General features: G+C 50.7%; 1 protein-coding gene across 7 annotated transcripts in view; it reads left to right on the forward strand.

Moving 5' to 3' along the window:
* Positions 1–402: 402 nt before the first annotated feature.
* Positions 403–20,236, forward strand: part of pcdh7b (protocadherin 7b) — a 112,283-nt gene continuing 92,449 nt past the window's right edge. For 3 of the 7 annotated variants that reach the window (XM_029256132.1, XM_029256134.1, XM_029256135.1), the window contains exons 1-2: positions 403–891; positions 1,528–4,693. In XM_029256132.1, coding sequence (XP_029111965.1) covers positions 1,592–4,693 — 3,102 coding nt within the window. In that variant the 5' untranslated portion in view covers positions 403–891; positions 1,528–1,591. Of the gene's footprint in view, positions 892–993; positions 1,250–1,527; positions 4,694–20,236 lie in introns of those variants that run through there. The other 4 variants (XM_029256136.1, XM_029256137.1, XM_029256138.1 and 1 more) reach the window with 2 other exon arrangements.

A 20,236-nucleotide genomic window follows, 5' to 3' on the forward strand; every position in this document is an offset into this window, starting at 1 on the left:
TGGTGACGGCGCCCGGCTCCTCGGAGCGCATGGAAGAGAGCTTCTTTTCTCCCTTCTTTCTTTTTAATTCACCATAACCGTGCGATCACCCCCCCCCATACACACACACACACACACACACACACACACACCACCATCCCACCGCAGCAGCCGCGTCCGGCCGCTCGCGGACCACCACTACTGCGCTTCCTTCACGTGCCGCCGAGTCGCATTTTGGTTAAACGTAGCCTTTTTTAACAAGAAAGACCCCTCAAACACACGCGCGCGCGTACACACACACACACACGCACGCACGCACGCACGCAAGCACACACCGCCTCCCGTGTACCCGCCACGCAGAGCCACCACCGCCACCCCCACCCACCCCCACCTCCAGCAAACACTTTGTGGGCTACCCTTTAAACTGAGCGATCAAGTTGAGCCCCTGGTTACGTGCGCCGGGGTGGGAGCGCGGAGGGGGTGGAGAGAGAACGAGAACGAGGGGACTGCAATATCATTTGTGAATCGCTCTCAGAGTGCCGCAGATACGGGCTGAGAGCGCGTGCGGCGAGGGTTGCGGGGCTAGAGGATGCGCGCCGCGTGGACGCGTTCGTCGCCGGACATTCACTGAGACGCATCTGCTCTGTGGGAATTATAGCACTTTTCCGTGGCCGCGCGTGTGTGCGTGCGTGTTTTATATTTGTTGCGTGTGCGTGTGTGCGCTGCGTGCGTGCGAGCGAGCGAGCGAGCGAGCGTGCGTGCGTGCGCGTGTGTTTTCCGCGTTCTCCACCTCTCCGCTCCCCGCGCTGCCAGGCGCGCGCTGCTCTGCGGCTTTGCGGTGTGCGCCCCGACCGGAGGTTGAGCGCAGCCCGGCTCGTGCACGGCTCGCTCCTGCGTGCTCCCGTCCGAAAGGTAAGCGCGCGGACACTTCTCGGAAACTACCGTGTCGCCGTCGGTCGTGAATCTGGGGGCTTTTTTTCCTCTCTCTCTCTCTGTCTCTCTCTTTCTGTCATTCCGCAGTGGGGGGAAAATGTTGAAATGAAGGAGTTTCCTGCAGTCGGAGCTGGGATGATGATGTAAAACACCTTAATTCGCACAGTACCGCAGAGTGAGCCGCAACACTGAGAAAAAGAAAGAAAGAAAGAAAGAAAGAAAGAAAAAGATGACTGATTTAACGCAAGTAAAAGGAGCGGCTGGCGGCGAAATAAATAAAAGATGTAAATCATGAGAGAGGCGAAGCACGAGGCGCACGAAAGGGAAAGTGAAAAAGGTGCCGTTTGCTCGGCGCTGCGTGCGAATGCGGGCGATCGGAGAGGCAGATGATGGTGCTTTATGTCCTGTGTGTGAAATTTACTGCACCGAAGTGGTGGAAGGCAGCGATGCCGCATGCATATTAAAAACGAAGGGGGGAGACGGACGACTTGCTGAGAATGCAGCGCCGAGGAAAGGGAGGGGGGCGGTAAAAAGAAGAAGAAAAAAAAATGCAATGAAATAAAGTAACGCTGCGTATGCATTTTTTGTTCTTGTTGTTCTCGTTTAATCGCACAGGTCCAGCGCCGTTGCACGCGATTCGAAGCCCCGCGAGGAGCCGCCGAGCCGCGCGCGCACAGCCATGAGGACCGCTGGTGCAGTGGACTATCTCTGCTACTGTATGCTCATTTTGCGGCTGCTGACTCAGCCGGCTGCCAAGCAAGTGCTCCGATACCGCCTGGCAGAGGAGGGTCCTGCCGACGTGCGCATCGGAAACGTGGCCGCAGACCTCGGGATCGTGGCCGGGTCCGGAGAGGTCACTTTCACCCTGGAGTCCGGCTCCGATTACTTCAAAATTGACAACATTACAGGGGAGCTGAGCACCAACGAGCGGCGGATAGACCGGGAGAAGCTACAGCAGTGCCAGATGATCTTTGATGAGAACGAGTGCTTCATAGATTTCGAGGTGTCCGTGATAGGACCGTCGCAGAGCTGGGTCGACCTCTTCGAAGGGAAAGTGATCATCTTAGACATCAATGACAACACCCCCTCCTTCCCTTCGCCCGTGCTCACTTTGTCGGTGGAGGAGAACAGACCCATTGGCACCCTGTATTTGCTTCCCACGGCCACCGACAGAGATTTTGGCAGGAATGGAATAGAGCGCTACGAGCTGCTCCAGGACAGCGGGGAGGGTTCGGTCAGGCGGCTGGGTTCGAGTGCCGGCGGCCGCGCCGACGCTGGGGACGGCTATTCGGGCAAGAGGAGGTTTGACGGCGAGGGAGCCGGCAGAAGCAGCGTCTTTGAACTTCAGGTAGCCGACACGACGGACGGGGAGAAGCAGCCGCAGCTAATTATTAAAGGGGCTCTGGACAGGGAGCAGCGGGACTCCTACGAGCTCACGCTACGGGTCAGAGATGGCGGGGACCCCCCACGCTCCTCCCAGGCCATCCTCCGGGTGATGATCACCGACGTCAATGACAACAGCCCGCGCTTTGAGAAGAGCGTCTACGAGGCCGACCTGGCGGAGAACAGCTCGCCCGGAGCCCCCATTCTGCAGCTGAAGGCCGCCGATGCCGACGTCGGGGTCAACGGGCAGATCGAGTACGTGTTTGGGGCAGCCACCGAGTCGGTGCGGCGGCTGCTGAGGCTGGACGAGGGTTCGGGCTGGTTGAGCGTTCTGCACCGCATAGATCGTGAGGAGGTCAGCCAGCTGCGCTTCACCGTCATGGCCCGGGACCGCGGGCAGCCCCCAAAGACAGACAAGGCCACGGTGGTTCTCAACATTAAGGACGAGAATGACAATGTGCCTGTCATTGATATCAGGAAGATTGGCAGGATTTTTGTCAAAGATGGCGTGGCAAATGTGGCTGAGGATGTGGTGGTGGACACTCCTGTGGCCCTGGTACAGGTGTGGGACCGGGACCAGGGGGAGAACGGCGTGGTGACGTGCACCGTGGTGGGCGATGTGCCCTTTCAGTTGAAACCAGCCAACGAGGCCGATCCCGAGCAGAACAGAAAGAAGTACCTCCTCCACACCTCTGCCCCGCTGGACTACGAGGCCACGCAGGAGTACAATGTTGTCATTGTGGCTGTGGATTCTGGAAGCCCAAGCCTGTCCAGCAATAACTCCCTGATTGTGAAGGTGGGCGACACAAATGACAACCCCCCCATATTCACCCAGAACGTAGTCGAGGTTTCTTTTCCGGAGAACAATGCCCCCGGTGAGAAAGTGACAAAGGTTGTGGCCATCGATGCCGACAGTGGGAAAAACGCCCAGATCTCCTATTCCCTGGACCCGTCAGTAAACGGAATATTCTCCATTGATGCTGACAGCGGAGACATCAGAGTCAACACGGTTCTGGACAGGGAACAGGCAGAGCGATATGAATTTAAAGTTATAGCCAAAGACAAGGGCATCCCAGTCCTTATGGGGTCCGCAACCGTTGTGGTCCTGGTGGCAGATAAAAATGACAATGAGCCAAAATTCATGCAGGATGTGTTTACCTTCTACGTGAAAGAAAACCTGCAGCCCAACAGCCCAGTGGGAATGGTTACAGTGATCGACGCGGACAAAGGGGAGAACGCTCAGATGAGCCTCTACATCGAGGAAGAGGAGGATATTTTTTCCATCGAGAACAACACTGGGACGATCTTCTCCACGGTGTCATTCGACAGGGAGCAGAAGACGACGTACACGTTCCGGGTGAAGGCGGTAGACGGCGGCGATCCGCCGCGCTCCGCTACTGCGACCGTGTCGCTCTCCATCATGGATGACAACGACAACCCTCCTACGGTCACCTTCCCCAGCAATGGCTCGTACACGTTGCTGCCACCCTCCAGCAACTCCAGGACGGTGGTGAGGACCGTGCTGGCCACCGATACTGACACCGGCGTCAACGCTGAGCTGAACTTCAGCATTGTGGGGGGAAATCCGTTCAAGCTTTTCGAAATCGATGCTGCTAGCGGCGTCGTCTCGCTGGTGGGAAAGTTGGAACAGAAGCATTACGGCCTGCACCGCCTGGTAGTCCAGGTGAATGACAGCGGCCTGCCCTCGCAGAGCACCACCACCTTAGTTCACGTGTACGTCAACGAGACGGTGTCCAACTCCACCATTGTAGAGGCCCAGGTGGCGAGAAGCTTAGGCACACCCCTCTCCGTCGACATCGCCGGTGACCCCAACTACGACCTGGGCAAGCAGAGGCTGAGCATTGCCATCGGCGTGGTGTCGGGTGTCATGACGGTGATCTTGATCATCCTGGTGGTGGTCATGGCCAGATACTGCCGGCCCAAGAATAAGAACGGCTACGAGGCCGGGAAAAAAGATCACGAGGACTTCTTCACGCCGCAGCAGCACGACAAGGGCAAGAAGCCCAAGAAGGATAGAAAAGGAAAGAAGTCCAAGCAGCCGCTGTACAGCAGCATCGTCACCGTGGAGGCGTCCAAGCCCAACGGGCAGCGGTACGACGGTGTGAACGAGAAGCTCTCAGATAGCCCGGGCATGGGCCGCTACCGCTCTGTCAACGGTGGGCCTGGCAGCCCCGACCTGGCCAGGCACTATAAGTCCAGCTCGCCACTGCCCACCGTTCAGCTGCACCCCCAGTCGCCGACAGCGGGCAAAAAGCACCAGGCTGTGCAGGACCTGCCACCGGCCAACACCTTCGTGGGAACCGGAGATAACATATCTCTTGGATCTGACCACTGCTCCGAGTACAGCTGTCAGACCACGAGCAAGTACAACAAGCAGGTAAGGGCACCCGTTCTTAGTACGGATTTATTTACGCCCCCCCGCTTCTCTCAGACCCGACGGCGGACGGGTCGGACGTCTCGGTGACGGGGCCGCGTGTGTCGGTGGCGCTCGCTCGGGGCTTTGGCTTTGCCCTGGACAAGCAGGCACGGGCAGGAGGTGTGGCGTAGGCATTGGGTTCGAGCCGGTCTTGCGTTGCACTGCCCCGCGAAGCGCTGTGGAGTTGAAGAATGCTGATGGAGGCTGTGGGCTCCAGCGAGTACACACACATACACGCATGCACGCACGCACACGCGCACACACACACACACGCACACACACGCACACACACTCGCGCGGACAGTAGTCCACTGGAAGTGGGACAGATTCCTATCAGCCTCCTACATGAAAAAACCCTTCCGCCCAGCTCATCTTGCAGGGGCAAATGGGGGAACCCTGCGTTTTCGATGGGAAGGGGGGGGGGCATGGCCCCTGTGTGCAGTGACACAGCTCGGTTCTTCGTGCGGGGGAATGAGGTGCAGGAGCGGCCCTGTCAGGAGCGATAACTCCGGAGCCGTGTTTAAGCGTGCCTATTCAGCATGCCGCACATCCCCGCTGGATGCGAGCGAGCATTCCTGAACACTTTTGTGTGTGTGTGTGCGTGCGTGCATGTGCGCGCGCGCGCGCCCGTGTGTGTCAGTTCACTGACCCAGAAGGGAAATTAGGCTTTTGCGCCTGGCGTGCCCGCGTCCGTGATGCGAAAGCGTCTCGGGCGCCACAGACAGGCTGCTGTATTCAGTATTCTTGTGCGCCAGTGAAAGAATCCATCTGTCTTTCTATGATTATTCTGAGCCGAGCGAAGGAGGCAGTGTTAATACTCTATGAACTCAATCCCTTTATTCTGCAATTGCCAGGAAAGAACACTTACTCTGTTGTTCCATGCGTTTTCCGTGGCCGTCTAATGAATTATTGATCATTTTCTTACATGGTGCAAGCGGCTCTTTTTTTGCACGCTGGAATACTGGCCCCTACAATCTCAAGACCCCTCTCTTTCTCAGTATCAAGACCCCTCGCTCCCACTTTCCATCCTTTTCTCCTGCTTCGTGTCTCTTCTTTCATTTCTTTTCTCCCCTCTCGTCACCTGTTTTCTTCTGTATCTGCTTTTTAATAACGCCCCCCCCCCCTTCCTTTTCCACGTGAATATATCAATATATCGCTTCCCTCTCTTCTCTCTCCTTTATTCTGTTCCTACTCGCCACTCTTTTCCTCTCCCCATCTGTCTGTCACCACCTCTATGCCTCCATACTATTTCTCGCCCTCTTCTCACCAGACGCCCCCCCGTCCGCACGCAGTCGCCAGGTTCCGTGGTTGCTTGGTTCCTAATGCCCGACAATGAGACATGTCAGAGAGCTGTAGCCATGGGCGCACAGAGTGCCATTGCTTATGTTTTGCACCGATGTCTCATCCATAATTAAAAAGGTACTCTCCTTGGTGGTGCAGTGCGCCTCTTGTTTGTCTGTACACTGCCCTCTTTTATTTATATATTTACTTTTGTGCGTGCGCGTCGCAGTCATTTAATCGAACGTAAATTATTCAGCCCCGAACAGCGGCTGCTTATTGAACGTGGCGACGCCGCACCGGGAAGTGTCAGGGTGAGATTAGTTCACTCACATTCGCACATCTCTTTAACGCGATATCGCCGAAACGGGCTCCGTATTGCCGTATAGGGTTTTATCAGTCGAAAATCCTTCGCGGTGTCACTCACTTGTAATAGAGCGCATGGCGGGAAGATATCATTTTGCACGTCGGTGATATTGTCGGGGATTTATTAAGCTGGAGTAGTTACTGACGCGGCGCTGGATGCTCTCGCTCTGCCTTTATCCTAAAGCTGGAGAATGTGAGCAGGCTCTCGACGCCTCGCGCCGCCTTCCGTTTTGACTCTTGGAGGTAACGCGACGCCAGGTGTGCGTTTGCATGCGACACTTATCCACGGAGCACGTTTACCATTCGGAGGTCTGAGGACGGGGCTGGGGGAAGGGGGAAGGGGGTGGATGACACGGCCTTGCGGCGTATTCGTGGCACGTTGTGTTGGGAGCGCAAGCACCCACAGCGGTGCGGCGTCAGACATATTTCACAGGCGGAACGAGCTCCTCGCTGGGACCGTGGACTTGTGGTGTTTCGAATGGATCGATTTGAGCCAATGTGCCTTTTTTTTTTCTGGATCAGGATGGGGCGGGGGAGGGGTGGTCATCCCCCAGGTGTGTCCCACTTGGACTCTCAATACCTTCCTGGTGTCTCTTTACACACCTGCCCGCTCCAGTTTCTCACCCTCTTGGGCCTCTTTACAAGGGGGGATGTATTCGGCCGGCCGGCGCGGCCAGGTAGCTAGGCAACCGAGTGCCGTCTTTACCCGAACTTGTGTAAGCAGTCATTAAGGCACCAAATGCTGCAATGTTACCTGGCTGTCGGAAGGGAGGAAAGCCGATCCACCTCACGTTGCGTTGCGTCCGGGTGTCTCGCTCTGCGCCGCCGGGGCTACGGATGGCTGGCGGGGAACGGGCTAGGGGGAGTGAGTGTGTGTCGGTGCGTGTGGATACGACCCATAGTAACATGGTCCTTCGCTTGCTGTGCAGCCTGCGGGTTTGACGAGTGTCCTGATCTACACCTCGAGAAATTCAGAACGTCTTGAGTTTACCGAAGGATTTTTGCTCGTCTTTCCGACGAAGATGCCTCTTTATCATATATTATTCCCTCTTAAGTCCTGCTCTGTGCAAATGCCTACATGGTGAGGCTCACGGCGCTCACATCATCCCGCACATCATTTCTGCAGCGGTCTCATTACCGGCATTCCTCGAGTAAATAGAGCTTCTAGCTCTGTGGGTTTTGAACCGATGACCTTGTGCCCCGGAGGCGAAGCGCCCTTGAACCGCTGCTCTTCGTCGCACGTCACGCGCAGTTTCGCGCTGTTTGTGTAAATGGCAGCTGCCATACGGTAAATCCCCGAACACAAGCTCACAAGTCCCGCAAGCAAACAGACTTACACGTGCCGGAAGAACTGAGCGAGGCGAGAGCTCGGCTCCTCGGGGGCACAGTAAAGCAAAAGAGCTTTTTTCTGTCTCCATCTCACAACTATTTGTGTAAAGCTGTACGCAGATGTACTCTCCCGATGATGATGCAGAAACCTCCCTTTGACAGAGATCCTGGCGACGCACATTGGCTAAATGTAGGTAAAAAGTACGGCCTTTTGCTTTGAACCGAAACCCGCTCTGCTGCGATGCCCCCTCTGGCAGTGTTTGGAACTGCACACGCCTTCCTCCCAGGGTTTGACCCCACGCGGTTTGTTCTGGCGTTTGCCACGGATGGTGCCTGAATTACGTGTTCAGTCCTACGTGTGAATATATGTATTTTCCCCCCGCAAAAGCACAAATATTATTCTCCCACTTTCCAGAACAGTCTCCCGCCACTTGAATGTATTCTAAGTCCTAGAGTTCCTTTGCAATACGGAAGCACTGCGAGCAGTCAGTTGGTGTCCATCATAGGCCAAGTTTGTGTTGTTAGCCCACCTGCCCCGATACCCCCCATAGGAGGGAAAGAAAAAAAAAAAAAAACTGGACCCATCACTGTTGCCAGTTGCAGGCTTTTCAGAATAATTGGTCCTGGAGTGAAGAGTCGTCTCTTCGTAAGGCTCACGCGAGGTAGCTGTGGACGGCACAGTCATTGCTGATGTCCGGGTGCTTCCAGGAAGGGTTCGAGGTGAATTCGAGGTGAGTCACTTTCATCTTTACGTTGCCTTCCGCTGTCCTCGGTGTCATTGTACTGCTCATTTGGGGAGGAATGATCACTGCTGTGAGGGTGACACTTATTTCCAGGTGTCCAGACACCACATCGGTGATGCTGCAGTGACTGTTGCTGCTGGGTCTGTCACCGCTGCTCTGCCACCATCTCAGGCGTTCAAGGGCAGAATCACTCAAAGCGTAACCACAGCGGCTCTTTAACTCTCCTTCCTGGTTTATTACTGCTCTTGCATTTAGGGCTCGTCATAAATTTGAATTCTTCGGATTCAAAAGGTTCATTGAATGTCTTCACATCTTCATTTCAAAGACAGAGTTTGGACACTTCATTGTTTTTTTTTTCATGACAATTCACAAAAATTGGTTTTAATGGAATTGTACAGCAGTGGGATAGAACTGCGCTGAAAGTCTTACAGGTTTTGATGCGACTCTTCAGAACAATGAGCAGTTATGGAGCCTCTGGAGTCGTCAGCTCTCAGTGTTTGGATTATAAGAGCTGGCGGTTGCGTTATGGCATTTGTCACCACCACTTGTTCAGAACTCACGTCATTTTCCAGAGCGAGCAGTTTGTGGTGTCAAACAACCATTTTGTTTTCAGATCAGAATTGTGGCAACATGAGATACTAAGAAGGAACTGATGGAAGGAGATAGGAGCTGGATGAGGATCTCGAGAGCTTGCAAAACCAGGCGCCGTCCTTCCGTGCAGCCCGTCTCGGGTCAAGCAACGGGAGCGGCGCGATCCTGTGGTGCAATTGTACCTCGCTTCCGGTTTTTCGCTGCATGACAAGGAGGAAGTGCCGTGGGACAGTTTGTCCATTACCGAGAGCTGCAAATTTGATCAGCTTTGTTGCTGCTGTGATTTACCGTGCAGGGCTGTCGCTAAGAGCCTCCAGGCGGGACGCTGGGGCAAACTGCTTCGGCCAGCAGATTCCTGCATATCGTCGAAGGTATTTAAATACATTAGTTTCGGGCCGATGAGCTACTCCGAGCTACAGTTACCTGAGAGGGAGACCGCAAATCCGAGACGCTCGAGGGAATGTGGTATACATCAGTAAAGTACTGGGCAGACACATGTGGAGCTTTTGAACTTGTATAGTCGTTGAGATGTGGCAGAAACAGCGGGCCGTTGTTTTCTCGAACGGGACTTTTCTCAAAGCATCGCTGGTAACCTGTAATTGCGGCGGCCGGTGCAAACTTGTCTTGGCTTTGGCGTGTCCCTACGCACCCGCTGTCGGCTCGACGCGCTCACCACGATCCGCCGGTTCGCCGTCTCTACCCCACTTAAGCTGGCTGAGTAGCAGCATAATAAAATGACCTCTTCTTATATCGCTTGACACCAGTGTTCTGAGAGACCAGGCTCTGAAAAGTGTCTTTTTTTATGAAAACTTTATAGAGGAACCCATCTAAACCTTTGGATTGAAACCTTTTCTCCAAAATGCCCAGAGGCACGAAAAATTTCCCTCTCTCTCTCTCTCTCTCTCTCTCTCTCTCTCTCTCTCTCTCTCTCTCTCTCTCTCTCTCTCCCAGCTAGACACACAGTCAAAAATCTAAATAGTTGTGATTGAATCCAGAGTTAGAGCAATTCTTTCAGAACATAGATCATGAGATGCCGGTGGGGGGAAAAAATAAATAAAGAAAACGCGAGACAGAAATTGTTCAAACGGTTCCTGATGGCTGGGTGCAGAGTTGATTGTGAGCACAAGTGTTGAGCTTTCACTTCCAATATCCTCAGGATGTCGCCTTTTTTTTTTCAAGATGGCACATGTTAGATCTCGCCGAAGCTGATTAAAGGTAGCGCCTCGTCCGGCGACAACTTCCTGCCCTCCACATCTCGGCAAAGTCGGGATTCCGTTGGAATTTGTTCCCACGTTCCCAGATTCCACCAATCACCGTGACACCCCTCCATTTCACTCTATTTTTACCAGGGCTCTGGAGTCGGTACACAGAACCTTTAACTCTGACTCCAGTAACCCAATAATCACTTCCGACTCCACGACTCTGACTCTACAGCATTGCCCAAAAGTTGCACGTTATTTTGGGGGATAACTTATCCGGCAAATATCGGCCTAAACCTATATTACACCTCTAAATTCTGGGGGTCGATTTATACGCCGGATCGACTTATATGCCAGCACATACGATACATTTAGTCGGAGTCGGTACGTTTTTACCAACTCCAACTCCAGTAACCCAAGAATTGCTTCTGATTACGACTCTACGACCCTGACTCCAAGTCCACATTACTGATTTTTACACTAATTTCGGTGATATGAAGCGTTGTCTAACGGCCGTGGTCGGGAAATGGCGAGCTGTCGTAACCCGCGGAGCGCCGGGACTTGGGCTGGGCGTCTGTCTTGTGTTGCATGAGCCTTTCATCTGCGATGGACTCAGTGGCCCAAGGCGTACAGTCGAAACTCAGCTTGAGTTCATCGAACACGTCACTTTAACCACTTTATGCACATATTTTAGACAAGTTTAGCTTATATACCCTGCAGTGGACCGGCATCGAATCCAGGGTATACCGCTCAACACCCTCCACACTGACAGCTGCACGTAGACTTGACCTCATGTGTGTTCACTGCATGTTGCCCTGATGTTGTACATAATGTATCAGTGTTACATTAATTGTTGGCTTATTGGTGTTGTATTTACGGGCTGTATATTTTGTATGTATAACTTTTACGGTGTGTGGGAGTCACTCAGGCATGGATTTCATTGTGCGGTGTGCACCCGTACAACGTACACACGGCAGCGAACTTGACTTCCCTTGTACCCCGTGCTTCTGGGATAGGCTCCGCACAGCCCCGACCTTCACTCGGACAAGTGGATACTCATAGAGGGCAGAGTCTTTATTTCGTTCCTCAAGGGAGGCAGCTGGGGGAGTACTTGTTAGATCTGCTGCCTTTGTACCCAAAGAGTCCACGTCTGAATCCCGCCTTTCGCTGTAGTACCCTTGAGCAAGGAACTTACTGTAAAAAAATTGCTCCAGTGAAGTAACTGAGCTGTATAAAGGGGTAAATAATTGTAAGTAGCGTAATGTTGTGTCTCTTTGGAGAAAAGCGTCAGATAAATGAATAAACGTAAGTTGTGGAAACTCAAGTACAACAGAAGAAGCGTGTGACTCATACATTTCGACAACGGTATATTCCTGGTTACTACGGTCCCTTTGGAATCTCTATTTATATGCTGGGTCATTCAGTTTAATTGGTTGGTCAGGTTATGAATGCATTACTGACAGTAAACGGTTAATAAAGTGAAGCTGCCAATCAAGTCTGTTTTATAGACGAGCAGAATTTTACTTTGCACGTTTTACAAGCCCCCTAGAAGCTGCCGGAATGTGGTTCTTCAGGCATCGATCTCCTGCTGCGCTCTGCTCTAATGCCTGCGCTCAACGAGCTTTCATGGCAGCATTGGGCCCCGCTGAATAGTCGCGGTGTCACGCAGTGCCTGCGTCGGGGGGCCGAGTTCTACGACGGACAGGTGAGCGCGTTCGGAGGCGCGCGATTGTGGCGGGGAATCTCCTTAAAGGCCCTTCTCACATATATGGCTCCTGTCCACCTGGGGCTCAGGATGGGGGAGTGAAGGGGTGAGAAGCCCTGGGAAGGTGATGGGGGGGGTGGGGGAAGAATGCTCCCGTTAGCCCTTTTGCACGGTTCATTAGCGTGCGCCCCGGACTGCGATTATATGCGTACGAAGCGACCGGGGGGGGGCTGGGGGGAGGGGGGCGATGCCTCGCAGCCATCCATCATGCTGTGAGGGAGCACTCTGTCACATAGTGCCGGACCGCCGGCCAGCAGGCCTGTCAGTGCCATGAATCCACCTGTCATCCAGGGAATCCATGCAAACAGTGTGGTCGGATGGCGAGGGAAGGATGTGCCCTGCAGGCGTGTGTGTGTCTGTGTGTGTGTGAGCGACAGTCTCTTAGAGCACTAAAGTGTGAAAGTGTGTTCGTTTGTCGCGTGCCTCTCTCTCTGCGTGTCACGTGTGTGTTTGTATGTGTGCTGGGTGCGTGCTTACTGCCACGCGAGTGTGCGGTGCAGCTGGTACGAGTCTTTGTGTGAGTATGAGTGTGCGTGCCTTGTAATTTAGACTGAAGAAAGCCAAAACACAGAGGCACACACACACACACACACACACACACACGCACGCACGCACGCACACATATGTTCAGGGATCCCGGGAACGTTTGGTTAAAGTTACGAGGAACAGAAGGACTCTATAATCGATGAATGCCTACCTGCAGGACGAGGGACTATTAGAGTCCGCCGATAAATCTTGTCACGCCGAGCAGGACTCGGCCGGCTGGTGAAAAACGAGGGTCATGTGTGCGGGAGTTTATGGGATGCACAGCTAGGTGTTATAAAAAGGTGAGTTATGGTGCCCCCAGTTGTCGTCAAGAATGCTAATGTCGGTTTCCCTGCGGCATAGATGTAACGCCCCCCCGCCCCACCCCACCCCACCCCCAAGGCTGGGCGTTCACTCGTGTCATTTACAGAGAGGGTGCAGTCGTTGGGAGCCGTCACTCAAACGAGGTGCGGGCGCAAAAAAGCTTTCTTTGTTTATAGAGCACGCCGCAGACACGGTAACCGGCGCTTCGTTTCCAATCATACCGTGGTCCCGAAAAAGTACTGGACAGAATCGCACCTTTTTCCGGACAACCTGTCTCGTCCGTTGAGTCGTGATAGAGATGGGATTGCGGTCCGTGGACGTGTTCGGTTTGGCGTTGGCTGCGCAGATGCGTTCGAGCTCGGGGAAGCTGTGGAAGGTTGCAGGTTCGAATCTCAAATACTACTGTAGAACCATGAAGCAAAGTACTTACCTTGAATTACTCCAGTGAAACTACCCAGCTGTATAAATGGGGAAGTAACTGTAGGTAGCCTAACGCTGTACGTCGCTTTGGAAAAAAGCGACAGCGCAACGAATAAGTGTGTTTGCTGTTGTGAACTTGTGTGTGTTTGCAGTGCGTCTCCTTATCTGAGTGTGTGAGAGAGATTTCTGCGCATCGCATCTGTCAAATAGCTCAGTATTTTTAGATTAAAAAATGCCCGCAGGTGGAAAAGAAGGAGAAAAAGAAGAAAACACAACAGATCTTCTCCAACAGGAAGACTCTGATGGATGGTGTTTGTGCACGGGAAGCTTTCCCCGAGAGCGAGGGACTGTGAGACAGTGCAGAAATTCGAACCCGTAATATCGCACTGCCCCGCTATATGGTTCGATTATCTACAGCCGTTCTCAAAGACTCGTTTCTGTTACGGCGATCGATAACACGAGCCGTTCGCTATTAAACGATTAATCGCGCTCGCACTCCCAACGTGAAGCTAATAGATGGGTAAATTCCCTGCTCTTGGGGAAAACATGGTCTTATAGTGTGCAAATGGCCCAATTTTACCGTGGCCTACGTGGATTGTAGTGGGCAGGTGAAGAACGGATTATTTTTCGGGGAAACGGGGAGTCGCCAGTTTACATGGCTAACGACGTTCACTTTATTTTGTTAACGTATGTCACCGATTCGTGTTACAATGACGAGAAATAATTGTTTATATTCTTAATGTAATTATGCGGAGTCGTCTTAATTTCTCTTTTCATACGTAAACCCCTGTTTCCTTTCATAGTTTTCCCCGTAACTTGTGCTTTTTGTTTTTTTTCTATCTTGTTTTTCAGTCTACATTTCGAAGGCTGAGAAAGGGAGGCTAGTGAGAAATTAAAGGGGGTCTTACGAACACTCGTCCGCTCCCATTTTTCCCATTGGCGTTGGGACAGCTGGTAGTGTAGTGGTTTGAGGTACTGCCTTTGGACCCAATGGTTGCCGCTCCGATCAACACCTCCAGCTATAGTGTCCTTTATCTTAAATTACTCCTGTAAAACTACCCACCTGTATAAAAGGGTGAATAATTATAACCTTAATACGGTAAGTCACTTCGGAGAAAAGCATGAATAAATGTTCCAGTGAACTCCACAAAGAAAGTACTGGTGTTTTTCACCTGGCTCTCTGTGGCGGTTTTGGGGTAAAAAACAGAGAAACACCACATTTTAACTGTTCAACAAGCTAAGACTTTGCATTAAAGAATGCACACGGAGGAGACACTCAGACACAAGCTTTGGCACTTTAACTTTTATTTATCTTATTTTAACTCAGGGATCGGTACAAAAAGCTTTTTCACTGTCGTGACATTCCCGCAAGGTCTGCTTTTCAGGGCTCGGTGTCATTGTGGAAACCTTTCCCTCAAAAACACACCGACAAGGTTAGTGGAACACATTCGTGTAGGTCGATGCGTACAGACAGATACATCCGATCTTCAGCACATGGCTTGTTTTTTTTTTTTTTTTTTACTTCTACTTAGCCTTATTTACTTTGTACTACATTTTTTATTTATTACTTGTTCATTAGACACAGCTGGTAGCAGTTAGAGCTGCTGTCTTGGGACCCAAATGTCTCAAGTTTGAATTCCACCTCTGGCTCTACTACTCTAGAACGAGGTACTTTCCCTAAATTACTCCAGTAAAAGTACCCACCTGCATAAATAGGTCAGTAACTGCAACCAGTCTTAACACTATAAGTTGCTTTGGAAAAATGTGTCCAATAAATGTAATTATTTGGTCTAAAGTGCACTTTTTTGTACATATTCTGCTTTGTGCGGTTTCCTCGAGGCTCTGATACACCATTTACTAATATTCGGTTTATGTATTTCTACCTGCTGCAGCAGAGCATAAGCTGACATAGCAGAGGGAACTCTGTTAGTACATAGTGTCTCTTGCATTCATTCTTTTTACTAATTTTTACTGTCTCCTATAAGCTGTGCTGTACATGTACAGGGTACCTGAAGCAAACCAGTTCTGCAAAAAGGATATTTGAAATCTGACTTGATTTCAGAAAAGTCACTTGAACTTCTACCCCAACGAGTGGTGGTATAAACTTCTCATTTGCACCTAGAGCTTGCACACCGAGGTACCATTGATATATATCCGTCAGTTTCCTAACGCAGCTCCTTTAGGGGGTTGCTGCTAGAAAAAGTAAATCTGGTGAGCAATTTTTTATTTTTTTTTTATTGGTTTAACATATAAGTGATGCATGAAGAGCTTTTAGATGAATTTCAAAATGATCAAAGGATGTATAGGCTGCACAAAGCTGTTGAAGCCGTACAACAGTACAGTAGATACAAAAGTACAGGTAAATGTTGGGGTCTTTTAAATAATTTGTGAACTTTGACTACCTTTCAGATTAATGTCGATTTTTATTGTAATGTAATTTAACTTTAAATTTTAGCAGGCTGGAGACCTTTACATGAGACCAAAAAGTACATGAGAACGTGACACGAGAACATGGATATAGTTTGTTTGTATGAAGAAGCTTATTCTGAAAGCGTGAGCTGCCGCACTGCTGGTATCCAGCCATTCGGAGTCAATACCCCAGTGTTCACAACGGAGTCACGCCGATGAAGGAATACTGTGATTTTCACCCTTCTCCCACTCTTCTGCCTCCCGACAGTCATCACACGCACTCTGTAGATTTATAACCCCGTCATAGTCACAATCGTGTCGATGGCATCCGGCCCTGTGGTTTTCTCACTCGAACCGAGACAGGAAAGGCGTCTAGCCCTTGGATCCCTTACACATCACATCCAGCTCACTGTGGATTTTAAAAGAGACCTTTTAACACTTGTACTGTGCAAAAAAAAGTGCATTCATTGGCTTTTACTGTAGTACATTAAGAGGAGATTGGCGGCTGCTGATTAAACCCAAACAGCAGAAGCCCTGTGAGCTCAGGATTCCTGAACTCAAACAGGTCATCTTTACACGGTTAGATGACAGAACTCCACTTCATTGTCCACCTTCTCCCGATATTGCAAGTGGCTCTGAGTTTAACTCAGAGGACCACAGGTGAAAGCATAAACGACTCTGGATAAGTGTTATGAGGGAAGTTACTGTGCCTCCAGCACTTTCTAGGATTCAGCTGGTGTTCCACTTGGTCGTCCAGTTCTCCATGAAGCAAACTTCTCCTCCATATTTCTTAACTCCACATTACTTGGACTTTTCACCAACTCTTGCGAACGAAGAGTTTGACCACAGCATTGAGTCTCACGGCCTTGAGTTTTTGGGTTTGAGCAGGAATTTGTTCGCTGTCTCTGCAGGGCCTTTTCCGTACAAAGTGTACCTTTCTCCTTGTGGTAAAAGCCATGTATGGGTTGCCCCAACACGTATTGCTAGGCTTGCAGCACTTTAGCATCGCTTTGTCTAAGTCATCACAGTCCTAGTAGACACCCACGGTACCGTGAATAGCCAGCATGTGACCTGGATTGTGTCAGTGTCATCGGACCTGTCAGATCCCAGATGGATTACTCAACAGGCGCTTTGACTCACTGTCAAGTGTAAACAAACGCTGAGTTTGTATGCTCACGTTGTCCACCCTGGACCTCCTGGGGGTCATGGATGATCAAAGGGCTTTGGTCATAGGCGCCATCATAATTTTTGTCTTATTTTCCAGCTCACCCACTTCTTAGGATGAAATTAGCCCTTGAATGCACTGCAGGGACTTCTCGAGGACGACTGTGTCTCCAGGTTGAAATGGTGTATTCAGCCTAAGATAGTGCTTCAGAGTTCAATTTTTTTCAACTTAATTTTAAAACACAAAGTCTGGCTCCCTTGTGAAATGCACATGTATGATCCTCAGACAGAGTTCTATTATAGAGCGAATTTGTTATGGATAACAATAAACCGTCTGGATCTCTCTGAGATGGTGGCAGTGGAATGGCTTGGCGAATCCAAAATCGATAACTCATGTATGTCAATCCTGCTCCCTATTGGCTGGCGCTCGCTTGGGCTCCAGGCGGCTTGTCAACAAACTTTCTCTTCTTTTTTCTGAACTGCACTATGTTGAGTAAAATACATTAGTTCAGCCAGATTACCAAATTGCTCAGCTCTTTGCAAAAAAAAAAAAAAGGTTGTGTTCAGTAAATATTTACTCAGACATGAAAAATGGACCAAATGTTTCAACGAAGCCTGACTTGCCTGTGTTTTGAGTCCGTGCAGAGGAACGTGGCGAACGTGAACGTGAGGTCAGCTGTTGGCCGGGGAGTACGAGCAATACGGGATCTCCGGCGGCGTCTCGGAGGACGAGGACCGAGGACTGTTTGCGTGTCTTACTGACTTAGACGTCGCATCACGTACTTGACAGAAATTTTACCGTGGCAAGCCGCTCCCCTCGGCCTCAAGTTTTCGTAATCCGCGCCGTGCTTTCTTTCGCACAATCCACCGCACCTTAATTGCACCCCACGTCGTGCGGCCCTTTGTACGCTCCAATCCGGCTAGTAAACACATGGAAGCGGACCGATCCCCACCCTGCGCCGGCTTTTCTTGCGCAAAGAAATCTGTCAACGTTGCCTTTCGATACAAATATTTTCCACATGCCGGGAGATAACGAGGGTTTAAAAGATGTATAAAAAAGAAGTTGTGAGGGCGCGCAGTTATCCGTCGGTAACTAAATGAATAAATGAAGAAGATCAGAAGATGAGAACAGAAGTTGTTGGGCAATGTGGGATACCACTCGGTGTCTCAGAGCGAGCCTGGACAGGGACCCCTCCGATTTGGACCCAGGTGGGAGGTGGCGAGTTTACTGGACCGAGATCCACACTTACCGTACTTGTGGGCAGAGGGGTACGGGGCACAAACAGCTACCTGCTCGGTTTCACAGTTTTACAAGGTTACGAAAAAATGGAACAACGGGGAGGCGCCGTCTAAGGTGAAAGTGGGAAATTGCTTTAAAAAGCGCCATTTCATCCCGCTCGCGAGGCCGGGTGATGGTGCGGATTGCTTCTGGACTCGCTGCCCCGAGTCTGCATGTCTTCCTTTTTTTTGTCCTCGCTTTTCTGCTTCCTTTGTGCCGGACTATTCGGAGCGGGGTCGGCTTTGAGAGCTTAACAATGTTCAGTGTCACAGTGCACATTAACCGAGCTTTGGCTGCGCCGCCCCGTTGCACCCGTAGCCGGACACGCAGCTGCCCACGGATGGGGTGGGAGGGGGCATCGGCGTGCGTGCGGAAGCCCCTAAGCTGGTTGCGCAAGCACCTCGGTGGGAAACACCCTTCGGACACTCTCATGGTACTCTTCCCAGGTGAAAAAAAAAAAAAAAAAAAATAAATAGAAATAGACAGAAAAAAGGAAAACACTGCCCGAGGCCTTCTTGTGGATTAGCAGCTATGGTGTGCTGGTATGCAGCCTCTCCGGGACAAGACAGCACATGCAGCGACCTGACCGGCGGCGATGGGGGGAACACCCACCTCACCCCTGGCCCACATCTCTGCAGTCAACACGAGTTCTCATGTTACCTTTGTCTGTAAACAAAACAAGGTAAATATTTTTGCCCAGATGTTTTTCATTTGTTTTGTCAAGGTTCAGTGACCGCACCCGCTTTAGATGGGATGTGTGGAAGTGAAGCACGCTCCGCGGAGCACATCGGCCTCCCTTATAGTTTACGTAGACAGGGCACATCTGGAGATGGGAGATACCGTAAAGGCTCCATCCGCTCAAATAGCACCGGGCGTAGGCGAAGCGTGATGCTCGCGACTGACCACCTTCAACATACGTGCAATTAAAATAAAAAAAAAAAATACATGTGAAGAAACAGAAGTTGAAAATTTCACATTAAAAAGTCTTTTTTTTTTTTTTTAATTCCTTTGAGAAGGAAAAAAGAAGAAAATACAGGTGCAAATTATGCGGTGTTGCAAAAGCTTTGCAAATCCTGCCCTGAAGTTAAGACTGTAATGGGATTCAGGTGTGCAGTAACTTTACACCGGTTGTACACAAGTATGTAATCGGTCCAGGTGTAAATCCAGGTGTCGCGTTACATGACGCAAACATCGCTCTCGTTACCATGGCAACGCCTGAGAACGCACATCCCCGGTATTTGCATAACGTTTCACACATAAAAGCACAGGGGTTGAAAAATATGGGTGAAGAACATGGCTTTTTATTTAGACACTGTTTTTGTATATTAAATGCAAAGAAATTTTGGACCCTAAGAGCAATTTCTGGTCATGCATTTTTAATGTTTACTCCACTGTTTTTAATTAAATCCATGCATCAGAATTCACTTATTAGCCATATTAGGAGAGAATAAAGAGATACATAATGCATAATTCCCTTTAAGAGGTCCTAGAGATGCTGAGATGAGAAATGGTTTTAATAGTTATCCGTGAGAGCAATGTTTATGAGTGCGGGACTGGAATGATAGTTGATTTATGGGGGTCGTGGGTGTATGGAGGTTTGAGGTGGTGTTCGACATTAAGGTGGAGGTAATATGTTTCATTAAATGCTCTTTGCGGCACATTAATGAAACAGATCGGGCCCATTTTTTTCCCTCTCTCTTTGGGCCCACATGTGAAGATCTTTAATACACGGCAGCTGCAAGAATCAATTAATAGAAGGTGAGAAACGGCGAGATGAGGGTCGCACACGTCTTCCTATCCTGAACACAGTATCTCCCCGGAGCCCCGCTGTGGGGCTAAATTCGGCACTCCCGGGTCACCGTTTCAGCACAGTTTGAATTTATTCTGTGCCAGCACATGCTGGGCTTTTGCGCTCTCACAATGGGCTTCTTCTTCCTTTTTTGTGCTTTTATTCACCACCGGTGACAGTCAGGTTCCCGGTCCAGTCCAGCCCGTCCACTCCACCGGTCGAGCGAAACGCTCGCAGACCGACCGCTCACACGCAGGTCACAAAATAAACCGGTCAGATCGGGTCAAAGCGAAATGCTCATCTTCTCGGCCTTTTCGGATGAT

Source organism: Scleropages formosus, chromosome 11, assembly GCF_900964775.1.
Source record: "Scleropages formosus chromosome 11, fSclFor1.1, whole genome shotgun sequence".
Taxonomy (NCBI): Eukaryota; Metazoa; Chordata; class Actinopteri; order Osteoglossiformes; family Osteoglossidae; genus Scleropages; species Scleropages formosus.